At 38.7% G+C, this 13,130-nt stretch overlaps 1 protein-coding gene across 2 annotated transcripts in view; it reads right to left on the bottom strand.

The window, feature by feature from the left end:
* LOC149820263 (uncharacterized) overlaps positions 1-9,579 on the bottom strand; it is a 34,246-nt gene extending 24,667 nt beyond the window's left edge. For both annotated transcript variants that reach the window (XM_089983220.1, XM_089983221.1), the window contains exons 1-6: positions 8,672-9,579; positions 3,898-4,027; positions 3,544-3,745; positions 2,691-2,777; positions 2,498-2,557; positions 1,157-1,243 (exon numbers count right to left, since the gene is read on the bottom strand). In XM_089983220.1, coding sequence (XP_089839346.1) covers positions 1,157-1,243; positions 2,498-2,557; positions 2,691-2,777; positions 3,544-3,745; positions 3,898-4,027; positions 8,672-9,233 — 1,128 coding nt within the window. In that variant the 5' untranslated portion in view covers positions 9,234-9,579. The remainder of the gene's footprint in view (positions 1-1,156; positions 1,244-2,497; positions 2,558-2,690; positions 2,778-3,543; positions 3,746-3,897; positions 4,028-8,671) is intronic.
* Between the last annotated feature and the right edge of the window lie 3,551 nt (positions 9,580-13,130).

Below are 13,130 nucleotides of genomic sequence, written 5' to 3'. Positions count from 1 at the left end.
TGAATCAATGTCATGCTGTATCGACACGCGATTTGCACCCTAAGTGGCATATCCCTGTGACAGACCAGAAGAGAGAGATGCTAGGAGTTCTAAAGAAGTTTTCTTGGCAGTTTCAAGAACACTCCTAGTACATTCCTTTTGTTTGCTTCATTTGATTTGCCTATATCTGAATCTTATTCTTTTGTTGCAGTTTTTTCTACTTCAGAACTTATGACTCTTGTAACAATGGTTCGCTCAGACATTCTCATCAAGATAAAATACAAAGATGGTGGAGATAAGTCAATACAGGTCTGGGCAGGATTTGGCTGCAAGCATTGATTTTATCGGGGTCATTCCTAGGTTTGGTCTCTAAGCCCAAGATCAAGGTAGAGTCCAATCACATATGCAATCAGGCTGTTTGTCTCAAGGCTGGCTGGCCAACCCAGGCTGGAGAGCAGCATGGTTACTTGTCGAGCTAAGCCTGGATGAGGATTAGTCAGGTTTGGGCACAAATTTTGGGCTAAACCAACCCATCTCAAGCCAAGTATAAGCCCATCTTGCCACCGACATTCACTCCCATGTATAAGCTTATCCCCAGGTGATTCTTGGTGTGTACATTAAGATGACTATGGTAGTTTTCGCATATTCCATCAGTTGGTTTGTCTCTCATCTCTTTTGTCGTTCAGGTATGTTGCAATCTGTATAGGTATTTAAAATTTTGGAAGAGGTACCAGGCAACCTAAATGGAGGAAAGCAATTGAATAGGAGATGAAGCATTGATAAAGAAATATGACTTGATTTAACCACCCAACATCAAGAAGGATCAGAACTCACGGTAAAATTTACACACAATGAAGAAGTTGAGAGATACAAAGCCAAATTGATGGCAAAAGATTTTAGACAACCTTATGGAACACACTATCAACAGATTGTTGCAAGCATAGCCAAGTTTTTTTTCTCCCTTTTCTCTCTTTTTCTCCCCCAAATCCAAGCAGATGGCTTGAGACTACACTAAAGAAGTTAAATAGTGACCACTATTATGATTTCAATGAGGCTCCAAAGAAATTCCTAGATTATAATAAGATAAAATCTAATTTTGTAGCAATAAAGAAAATCACTGCATAGTTTGTTCAGATGATTATAGTAATCCATACAAATAGTTTAATAATCATGATACCTGGAAATGACCAACTAAGCGTCGATATTGCCCAAAAAGATAGCCCATTTCCCGAGGACCAACACCCATGTCCTCTGCAGGAAGATCCTAAAAAAGAAGCATCATGCATTAAGTTCAAGTGTACACACTGGATAAAATTTATCTTGCAATGACACAAATCTTAATGGTGGATACTGCTATCGGAGATGTGCAAGTTAATATTGACTATGAATGAGAGATTTGGGATGTGTGAGGCAAAGTTGAAGTGGTTCATCCTTGAAACTTGACAAGCTCATCTCAACAACCAAAAGCATCTTGATTCAAGCTGTTCACCGTGAGTTTCTTTTCCCAAGAAAATGTGGAGCACTTCATATTCATTTGGTTGTATACCAAAAAGGAAACTAACATATTTTAAGTTAAAATATGGTCACTGAATTGCTGTGAGGATGATAGAGAAACTATGTCACAGGGATTCGGCCAGACAGGTGCCGCACCCGCATCGACGCAATGCGGGTGCGGCACCCGGTGCGGTCAGCCCGACCCTGGGTGCAGTCAATGCACCCAGGGTCATTTTGGTCCATTTTTTGGAAAAAAATTTAAAAAAAAATTGCCCTATGAAATGGGCTGCGGAAAAAAAAATTGACCCGCGGACCTCTCTCTCTCTCTCTCTCTCTCTCTCTCTCTCTCTCTCTCTCTCTCTCTCTCTCTCTATATATATATATATATATATATATATATATATATATATATATTTATTTATTTTTATTTTTTTTGCCGCACCACCGCACCCACACCCATGTGACATAGTGGAGAAACAAGATATCAAACTAATAGAGTAAAAGAGTCCCTTGAACGCTATTTGCATAGGTCATCTTTCACCACATAAAAAATAAAGAAAACCATTAAGAATCATGAGGTTTTCTCTTATTGGATATTTTGGAACCTACATCTTTTTACTTCCCTTTTGGTAGAAATGCAATTTTAAAAGAAATGAGACAAATCTTGGGAAAGAAGAACAAACACTTCAACAAGATTTAAGACTTTTGAAGAGGTATAATCATCAGATAACAAGGTGGTTGATGTTTATGCTTCCAGGAGATTAGGCCCATTAGGCATGAAGTCTCACTGAAGTACAGGCAGTATACACCTCAAGGCAAGATTTTACGCTTTACATACTGTGAGATAAAAACTTCTTAGGCATTGCAGATCTTAGGGTGCCTTAAAGCATTCGGGTGCTACCTCACCCTAAAGGGGTATGCCCTAACTTTGAGGTAGCCATGCTAACAAAAAGGCATTACCCTCTCACAATCCCAGAAAGAAAATGTCCATAAGTTATTGTTACTATTTTCTGCTGCACTTTACCTGATCGGGGCCTAGATAACGATATAACTCATCCATAAAACTTTGGCAAAAGCGCATGATCTGCAATAACAGATTTTACTGCATCATTTAAATGATAACCACTTACATTTCCCAGAGGAGGAAGGCCCACTTCAAATAATTTACCTCTGCTAAAGAAAATATAAAGATTCCAGTAACTACTCATGCACAGTACCTCATTTTCACTTTTTCCTTTTGGATCAAAATCACTTCCACCACCAGCACCTCCAAGCTTATACGGTGATAAAGAATTTCTCATTGTCTACCACAAAAGGAAAAGGTCAATCTTTAAAACGTATTATTCACTTAAATACTCCAAAGATTAATTATGATGTATGCAATATATTTAACATGAAGAAGTTCAAGCAAGAAATCACAACATTACACAGAAAATGCCAGCATTGGAACCAACAGGATGAAAACTTGTGTAGAAGGATGCCCCTCATGAAATGAAAGCTACAGTAAGAAGAGTTTGAATATTGCTAAAAATGAGTAGCATGCTTCATGAATTAGAAAGATAATCAGACATTAGCAGCCTCGTAGTCTGAGAGGTCCTCAAGAAAAGCCATGTCAGCAACTGAATGACAATAATGTGCTCATGAATCAAGTCAATATTCCTTACTACTAGTGTCAAATTGTACCTCAAAAGAAAAAAACATGTACTCTATATTCAATCTTTGCCTACCAGTTGCACCAAAATTTAAGTTGGGAGGCTCAAGTAACTTTGTCATAATGATTAAGAATTTTATCCACACACACAAAACCGTGACAGCAACTACATTCAAGTTTCTTCAGCAGGTCAAGAATGTAAAACAAACTCGACTCCATTTTTTACAGGGATTACCATATTGTAGAAATAAAAATTCTCTTTAGAAGGAAACAATCTTCCAACATGAACAGCTTAACATAGACATAGAATTAAAAGGAAAAGAGAAGGAAAAAAACACTTGCAACAACCTGAAAAGAACTAATCTGAAGAGCGATAGTGCAAAATTTAAGGTCATACAAGGAGAAACCATGAAGAGTACCTGCTCGAATGCGAGAAACTTAGCAGTACTTAAGTTCATAGTTGGATGATATCTGAGGCCGCCTCTATAAGGGCCCAATACTTGGCTGAATTGTACACGAAATCCTCGGTTTACATGTGTCTCTCCCTTGTCATCAACCCATGGGACTCGAAATATAATAGTTCGCTCCGGTTCCAGCAAGCGTTCCAGAATGTGGACGAACCTGGAAGAAGCGGACAATATATGAGGTTAAAGTTCATGTATTCACAGGTCATCCACTTGTCATCCATAATCATATATCAACATTTCCCAGGTAATAACATGGAAAAACTTAGAAACCAACAAACATGCAATTGGCTTATGTAGGTAACTCACTGGGAACTCTTCACTAAGACTGGTTCTAAAGAATGAACCACTTCTTGCACTGATTGTATAAACTCAACTTCATGAGGATCTCTTCTCATAACAGCTTCAACGATGGAGCCAGCAGTTTTAGACATAAGAGCTGTGTGATCCACATTCATTTACATGTCAATTAAGCACCAGAATATAGAGAAACGTAAGACTAGAAAGTTAGGCTAAAAAAACAATTACAATAAAATTCCTTACCAGATCAAACTAACAAGAATGAAAAGGTTCTTGTTGAAAGAAGTCCATCTTAATATCTACATTTTGTAGTTAGGTTGTTCATTTCTTGACTTTTTTAACTTGTGTGTAGGTGAGTCATTGAGAGGGTCATACAAATCCAGTTTTATAAAAGAGAGAGAGCCTGATAGACCACCCTAGACTCTCTTCTCTGTTTCTTCTTCTTTTCCTTCTTATTCCTCCTCTTCTACCTTCTTCTCTACCTTATTTGCAGGGAAATAACATTTTTTAAGACAGTATCAGAGCATGGGTAAATGATCAGACGGCTGAAATCGTGGTGTTGGAGGCGTGCTAGGTGATGGCATCTTATGACAACATGCCTGACCTAGAGTGAAGAATTTTTAGCTGGGTGTGTTACCGCTTCAGCGAAGTATTTAGAAGAATTTACAGAATTTTTTCCAGAATTTTAGTGTGAAGATTTGGAGCAGTTATTGATTTTTTTTCTATATTTTTCTGCAGCCCCCTTTATTTTGGGATTTTACTATTCATTGAAGACTCTAGAGAAGTTAAGGCTGTATCTACGGTTGGTTTGATGTCTTCCAGCCTAAGAAGTGTGAACTCTATTTAAATTATGGGAGATGAGGTGGTGAATGATTTTGAAGCATAAATGCAAGCAAGGGCTTCCTATAAATTTAAAATGTCTCGCTTTTCACTTCATATGAATTTTAAAATGCCTCGCTTCTTGCTTCCACTTCCCATATTTCTTCCCGCTTCTGCTTCCCATATTGTTTCTTGCTTCCACTTCCTAGTCTAGAAACCTTGCTTTGACCATACCTGGGTTACTGGAAGCTGCATACCATATGGGGAAGCACGCTTCTCCGAAGCACGTTTCAGAAGCGTGAAACGTGGCACTTCCGAAAAGTGCGGGACAACGCCAAAAAAAATTGGGAAGCTCACTTCCTCTTATTTTTTATTGTTTTGTGTTTTGTTTTTATTTTTCTTACTTTTTTCCCTTTTTCGCTTTCCCCTCACTTCCTAAGTCGCTTCCAGTTCGCTTCCGAGACGATTCCCAGTTTGCTTCTAAGTCATCTCGCGCTTTCCGCTCCCTAAAATTTTTGGAAATGCCTCGCTTCCCGCTCCCGCTTCCCCGACTTGCAATACTGGATCATACTACGCTTGTCAAGAGAGGTGATCTCACATTCTTATTGTCTATGTTGATGACATAGTAGTGATGGGAGATGATGCCCCCCTTGTGTGTGTTTTTTACAACATGCTTAACACCGAGTGTCTTCCTGTGGTCTTCAAGCATTAGAAGAAGTTGGGTCCATCTCGAACATCTGCAACATCCTCCCACGCTGTCTATTATAGGACTCTTCGGGGAAAAGACCATTCGGTGACTTTTGCGGTCGTGAAAAAACATTCTTCTACCCTAGCTCAAAATTGACTTAAAGAACAACCGAACCGAACCGATCCCAACTACTGATTGAATTAAGGATGGTGCATTGATCTTAGCCAAGCATAAACTAAACTTTGTTGTAATTGGCTTGACTATTCATTGAAAATAGAAGGTCGAAAAGATATCTGGATCGAGTAGTCGAGACCATAGAATCTCAGAGAGAGGAGCCAAACTCGTTCTATTGATGGCATTGACCGGGCCTTTCTTTTGGTCCCCTCTCACCGATGGGTGCAAGGAAGAGGTAAAGCTCACCTGCCTGTGCTCTTCATGCTTGGGACCACGAGTGAAGACTGTCCCTGCATCGTTGATCTTCGTGGGCGATGGAATCGTGACTTGTAAGGCAAGCCCACCCTATAGATTTTGGCGTTATTAGCATTGTTTGCTTGAAATGTATTCATCCCAACCCTGCAAGAAGGCAAAGCTAGTAACGATCGGCGCAAGGGCTCCTTGAAATTCTTTTCAACAGAAGGAGATGAGAATCTCCCAACGTTCAATAGTTCTCTTCTTATCCCCACCCCATAAGAGATTGCTAGATTGAAACAATATTTGAATCAAGTCTTAGACATAAGGACCTGATAAGATATTTTCTAGTCATTGAAGTGTTGAAATCAAAAAAGGGAATGGTAATCTCTTAGCAAAACACTTGATTTGGTATCGCATGTCTGTTTTTCGTGAAAAAATTCCAATTGAAGTGGAGGGTTTCCTCAAACAACAAGGAGTTGAGGCAATTATTCAATCAAATGATATTGAACATGTTTCCCATCTCTTCTCAAGTAATAAGTGGGATATTTCTTTGGAAAATTCTGCTCAATTTCATGTGTGGCAATTCCACCAAGATATCTTAGTTAGTTGGGGGAAGAATCAGGACAAATCAAAAAAAATTGAGGAATGTATCGAGAGAAATTTTGATTTGGTTAGACAATATGTGGTTGGCAACCAAGGATCGATTTTTTAGCAAGGTACAGAATGTATCATCAAATATTCAATATGATTCCACAAGATCTATTTTCGTTCAAGTAACGGATTCTAGCCAATTGAAAGGATCTTCTAACCAATCCAGGGAGAATTTTTATTCCATTAGTAATGAAGATTTAGAATATCACACATTGACCAATTCAAAGAGAGATTCAGCAACTAAAAGAAAGATTGAGTCTTTGGGATCCTTCTGTTAGTTTTACAAAAAGAGAAGAATGATGGGATGGAAACCTAAGGACCATAGAACAAACAAAACCATAAGTTGAGTCACAATGACTCACTGTTATTATGAAGACAAGGGAAGATATCAGAGACTTATTGGAAGATTGATTTATCTCATCCTTACAAGACCAAATATCTCATATGTGGTGAGTATCCTAAGTCATTATATGTATGCTCCTACTCAACTCCACATGAAATGTGCATGGAATTCTGAAATACTTGAAGAACAGCCTTGGGAGAGGTATTTTTTACACTGATAATGGGGCATTGCAAGTAGAAATCTTTATAGATGTTGATTGGGCAAGTTCAACAGAAGACAAGAAATCCACCATGGTGTATCGTGCATTTGTGATAGGAAATCTTAGTTCTTGGAGGAGCAAGAAACAAGATGTTGTGGCTAGATCGAGTATAGAATCTAAATATTGAGCCAGAGCATGTGACGAGATATGGATTAGATCCATCCTCATGGAGATAGGAATGAAGGTGACCTTACCTATAACCTTGTATTATGATAATAAATCATCCATTCACATTGCCACTAATCATGTACATCATGAGAGAACAAAACATATTGAAGCTTGCCATTTCATTCGAAAAAGATAGAAAATGGGATCTTTCAAATTTCCATGTAAGAACCCAAGAGCAACTTGTTGATATCCTTAAGCGGTCAATTGAGCTAAGCATTTGGAAGTTATATGCAAGTTGGGAATGATGGATGTTTTCACACCCAACTTGAGGGGAGTTTTAATAGAAGTCCATTTTAATTTCCACCTTTCATAGTTAGATGTTTACTTTTTAACTTTTGACTTGTATATATGTGCTTGAGAGGGTTATACATGTCAAGTTTTGTAATAGCCCTTAAAGAGGTTCATATTTGTCCTAGCTTTAGTTTAATGAAGGTAATCACATATTATGTAGTGAAGGGGCACAAATATGGGAAACACGAGAATTTCATGAAACATGTAACTCCTCTTAATGCAAAAATGCTTTATGTTTTCTTCATTGGGAAGTCAATAAATATAGCAGGGCTAGCTAATAGGAAACAGGATCGGTGTGAGTTGTATTTTGCATACCAAGGGTGAATATGCATGCACCCACAATAGTGAGTACCACTATGTATTTATTAATGGTGTTTGGTCTTGATGAAAAATAACATTTCTCACAAGAAGATTGAAATTGGAACAATCTTATGATGCATGATAGGATAATTATTAATGTCATGATGTTAAATCTGATTTTTTTTTTTTTGCTTTGGACTTTAATAACTATAAATTCATGACTATAACAAGAGTGATGGAAGTCTTGAAGGAAGCTTTGGTTATAAAGTAGGGAAAGACAATAGAAGATAGGAATGATGCGAGTTCCCATCCCATACATAACTATCTCACAACATGGGGCATTTACTATGGATGACTTCCAGTTTGTATCCAGTAATTCAGATAAGCCTCCTCAACCTTATATCATAATTAGAAGCCTAAAAGAAAATTAGAACTTCATGAGCCACCAAAAATGCTTAGTGTTACCAACGGGGGCTCCGCTTGTCTGGTAGGAGCAGCTAGTGCACGTTACCTTGTGTCGGGACGTTGCAGGTTCAAAACCCAATGGTATAGTTGTGTAACTGGTAGGGGTCTGCCTAACCCCAGCTTGCCTTTCAAAAAAAAATCTGTGTTTTTATCAAATTCTTGCAATCAGTAACCAAAATCATTAAGCAATTCTGGTGGCAGAAGCTGACATATTACTGAGAAATTGAATAATCCCTGAGAATGAGTTCTGTTTTGATAGAAAAGAAATAACAATATTGTACAGACACAAATTAACCAAAGAAAACTGCTGACACCCACTAGCATTAACCAAACGGTTAAGTGAACCAACTTAAACTGTTCGCAACTAGGAAGAAAACAAGAAGATTACCTTTTACATAAACTGGTCTCTCTACAGCCGCAAGGTTCTTATCCTTGGAGGCAAGTTGGAGACGAAGTGCCTCCTTGTGAAGTAAACTGTTGTTATGCTCTTCAAGTGCGCTCATCTGCATATTCCTACTGCCCTCATTCCCATAAGGGTTCCTCCTGTGCTTCCTCCCATACTCCCTACACACAGAGCAGAATATCCTTGTTGTTCCCTCATAGACATTTACATAAGCCCACTTGTATGTATCAGCCCATTCCTCCCTCCACTTCTTCACCACCTTCTTCTTTCTCTTGGTCTGCTGCAGCTTAACCGTTTCTTGGTCTTCGCATGGGCCGGATGCCATAAGAAAATGCTTGTGATCTTCCTGCTCATCACCAGTAGGCTCCTGAGGGATGCCCACAAGCGGCGCGTCCGCAAATGAAGGATCGTCGTCTCCAGGCCCTATCTCTAAATCGATTTCTTCCCCGATTTCGCGAACAACCAAGGGATGTCTATGCGCTTGCCGCAGAAGATTGATATCATCCATTGCAGGATTTATTCCTAGCACCCTCCCTGATATCAACATTCAGTCTACCAAACTACCCTCAGAAACTCACTTCATAAGCTTGATCCTGTCACTACCACTCATCCAAAATTCAGGCCCTCCCCTGGTAACCTAAAACCAGCAACTCAAAAGCTTATAACAGTACCCAAGAACAAATCTCATAGCCTGACTACCAAAACCCAATACTCTAAATAAGACAATTTACAACAATTGCACCCGAACAATTACAACCCCAAATCTATTTCTGGTCACTAGAGACTTATGCCATTACTGAATCTTCCCATTTTTTCTCCTACCATGAAGAAATCGATTCTTTCATCATTCACCAACCTCTCCGCATTCCTACTAAAAGAATTGAAGACAACCCACAAATCAGAAATGATGAAGACAGAATAAAACTCAAAACCAAGGGAACCAAATAAATTGTCTGACGAAAAATCCACGACCCATCAAGAAAGAGAGGGTTTGGGGGACCAGGAATCATGCCAATCGTCAGAAACCATGATCAAAATCATAAACTTACCTTTGATATTAATGAAAGAAGGGGACCCAAGTTCCGCTTTTGAGCTTGGAGTGAGCGCCAGACACAGATGAGAGAGAGAGGGAGAGAGAAAGCGTATGGGAAGTTTTTTCTTCATTTTTTTTTTTTACAGAGAAAGCAGGGGTTAGTCTGACCCCTATGGGGTTCGAACTTGCAACCGTTCTTAACTAGGTGACGTGCAATAACTGCTCCTGCCAGACAAGCTGAGTCCGGGTTGGTAGTTTTTTTTTCAATTTGGTTGACCTTGACGCTGGAATGGATAAACTATCCTCCCACTTGTCCAATTTGCCCATTTTTTTTTATCGCGTCCCTACTTCTCTTTTGTAGTTTTACCTGCACAAATAAGAAACTCACGTGAGCATTCTTTGGTTCATCTCTCTCTCTCTCTCTATATATATATATATAGCAATCATTTATTTTAATATTAGCACAGTTCAACTTAAGCTATGTTTGGGAGGCCAGTGTCAGAGAGGAGATAAAAGGGGGGGGGGCGAAGAGAGTGGAAAAGAGAAAGGGTGTTGAGTTATGTCACACGAGCACGCCATTTTGGCTGTCCTTGGTGACACGAGCGGGCACGCTTGAACCACGGACACCAACATTGATGGCATTATTTTAATATTTTTTAAATAATATTATATGATATTTTATTTTTATTTTTATAAAACCCTTTTTTAATGTTAAGATATTAAAAAATATTTTTTATTTAAAATTAAAAAAACTCCATGCCCTCGTGTCTCATTTTTGAAAAAAAAAATCTAACTTTAGAGTCGACTCCAAATCCTGCATCCTCGAGAAAACAAATAAATGTGACATACATGTTGAGAACAATTTTTGTGAGAATGCAGTGAGAAAAGATCCAGCTCCACTGCCTTTTCTACTCTATGTGACTGTCCAAATACATACATATATATATATATATATAGAGAGAGAGTAATGGGTTGGTGCTAAATTGCGAGTTAAATAGATTTTTAGAGTTTTTTTAATTTTATTTTTAAGTTCTGGTGTGCTTTATTTTGTAGGGATCAGCTCTTGAAGGGTTTGATTCTTAACACATGGGTTGGTTTTTATAAAGTTTCAAAAAAATAATGGTCCAAAATCTTTGTAAATTTTTGGAGGCTCCAAGCATTTTTTTTTCCATAGAAGACACATGATTCGGATTCTTAGTAAATTGACTATGCCCAACACATTTATAGAGCCGAAACCACATAAAAAGGGAGCAGATCATGTCATGCTGAAAATGAGCGTTTTTGCTCATGCAGGCATCTTGGCCGTCTGTTTGCATTTTGAATGAATGTCACGTGGTTTTGTTGACTTTTGAGCTTTTTAAAATGCCAATCGGATGGCCACGATATCTGCATGAGCAAAAAACGCTCATTTTCAGCATGACCTGATCTTCTTCCCATAAAAAGTATCGGAGAAGCACTTTCTCTTTCTCTTTCTCTTTCTCTTAAATTACATAGTAGAGAGGGGGTCTGATACTCTGAATTGTGCACAACCACCATCTGGATTGTGACTCTCTCATCCAATATTCTGTTGGATGTATTTTGGTATTGTTGAATGGTGAATTCTCTCTCTCTATATATATATATATATCTATATATATATATATATATCGAACCCCATACAAACCTCCATGCGTGTGCACACGCGTGCACAGTCACACTTTAATTGTTTACAGTGTCTCTTGTGTCGTGCATAAAAATAAGATGGGGCAGTTTTTATAACTTTTGTGCAATTGGTGTGTACAAACATTGAAATTTGGAGTATGTTTCGGTTTGCCAAGTACAAAGCTTTCATTGTTTGCTAGTTTGGACTTTACCTGCATGCAATAGCCAATGCACTAGGCACACTTTCTTTAGGTTGTCAACTGTGCGATTTAGATGATTATTGCAAATCAATATGTGGGATTTATCAGTTATGTCCACTAGCCTATATGCATGTGCACGCGCATATATGTATGTAGGGGTGGATCGGATACACAGCTCGAGATGGCCTGGGCTCGTGCGGTTCTTTGCAGCCGGAACCGAATAAAGTCGGGTCTGGCCCCGCCCCATACATAAACATGCCTGAGTGGGCCAGCCGAATATGAAATAGAATAGGGCCTAATAAGGTCCGTCCAACCTATTTAGTTCTCAGGCCTACAGGGTCCAGCCCACCCGAATCTGATTACAACCTGCATCGGGCTCAAGTCGGTCTGGGTTTGGGTCACCTTACCCTATTCAGGCCAGCCCCGCATGCCTGGATCCATCCCTGCACGCATGTGCTTGTCTAGTTATTTTTTACACTGGCATTCGAGTTTTTTTCTTTTATTTTTTGGATTTATTCTTCAACTTTGAGTGGGGTGTAAATGGATCTGATATGGACAGCAGGTCTGCATCGTGTTAGATCGGGATCTGAATCTGAATTTTGTGCAAAGATCTGAATCTGAGTTTGGACCCAAATAGGATTTGGATCCAATGAATCAAGTTGAACCAGGATCTGAAATATGCATGGTAATACTGGATCTGGTAAAAATAGAGTGAAAACAAGGGTTTTTACATGTAAAAGGTGCAAACAGATCAGATAAGATACGAATCTGAATATATATCCAATTGAAAGCATTGATTCGAATCCAATAGTAATCTGAATGTGATCCAAATACACTTTCAGATCTTCTTTCAAGAATCATTTTTGGGTACAAAGTGTTGGATTCAGATTGGAGGTCCAACCCAATCCGGTTCATTTTGTTTGAACTATGTGTCTTGCACTATCCACACCTAAGTTTACCACACCATAGGCAAAGTTTTATGAGGCAATCACATGTTTGAGAGGGGTAAAAGGGACAACCTGAAATGCGGTCAGATTTCTGATGCCTCGGATACAGCAGTGGAATTCATACTTTGTGGGACCCACAAAACTTGACCACTCTTAGGCTTCCAACAGCTGCTCATGCTAGGGGTTCAAATGGATTGGATTTGGTCAGATATCCGATTTGAATATGAAACTTTATTCTCAAACGTAGATCTTAAAGTAAAATCAAAATAAAGCATGAGGATTAGATACAGACTTACATGGGTGAACTTTTCTGATTCATTTTCGAAATTGGATCAATATGTTACGTTGGATCTTATTCATATCAAGATTAAATCCGATCCACTTACAGTTTTTGCATGTAAAACCTTAGTTTTAAATCCTTTTTTTTTTTACCAGATCCAGTACTACCACATAAAACTTGGATCCATTCAACTCTACAACATTGGATCTAATTTAAATCTGGACTCAGATTCAGACCTACTACTTAAATCTCAGGCTCAAATTCAGTCCTACTGCTTAAATTTCAGGCACAGTTTCAGATTTTTCATGATCCATCCATCCCACATCCAATTCATTGTCACCCT

This window comes from Nuphar pumila, chromosome 12, assembly GCF_984573655.1.
Source record: "Nuphar pumila chromosome 12, dmNupPumi1.hap1.1, whole genome shotgun sequence".
NCBI classification, from domain to species: domain Eukaryota; kingdom Viridiplantae; phylum Streptophyta; class Magnoliopsida; order Nymphaeales; family Nymphaeaceae; genus Nuphar; species Nuphar pumila.
Note: the sequence above shows the minus strand (reverse complement) of the source record. Positions and strands in the feature narration are given on the sequence as shown.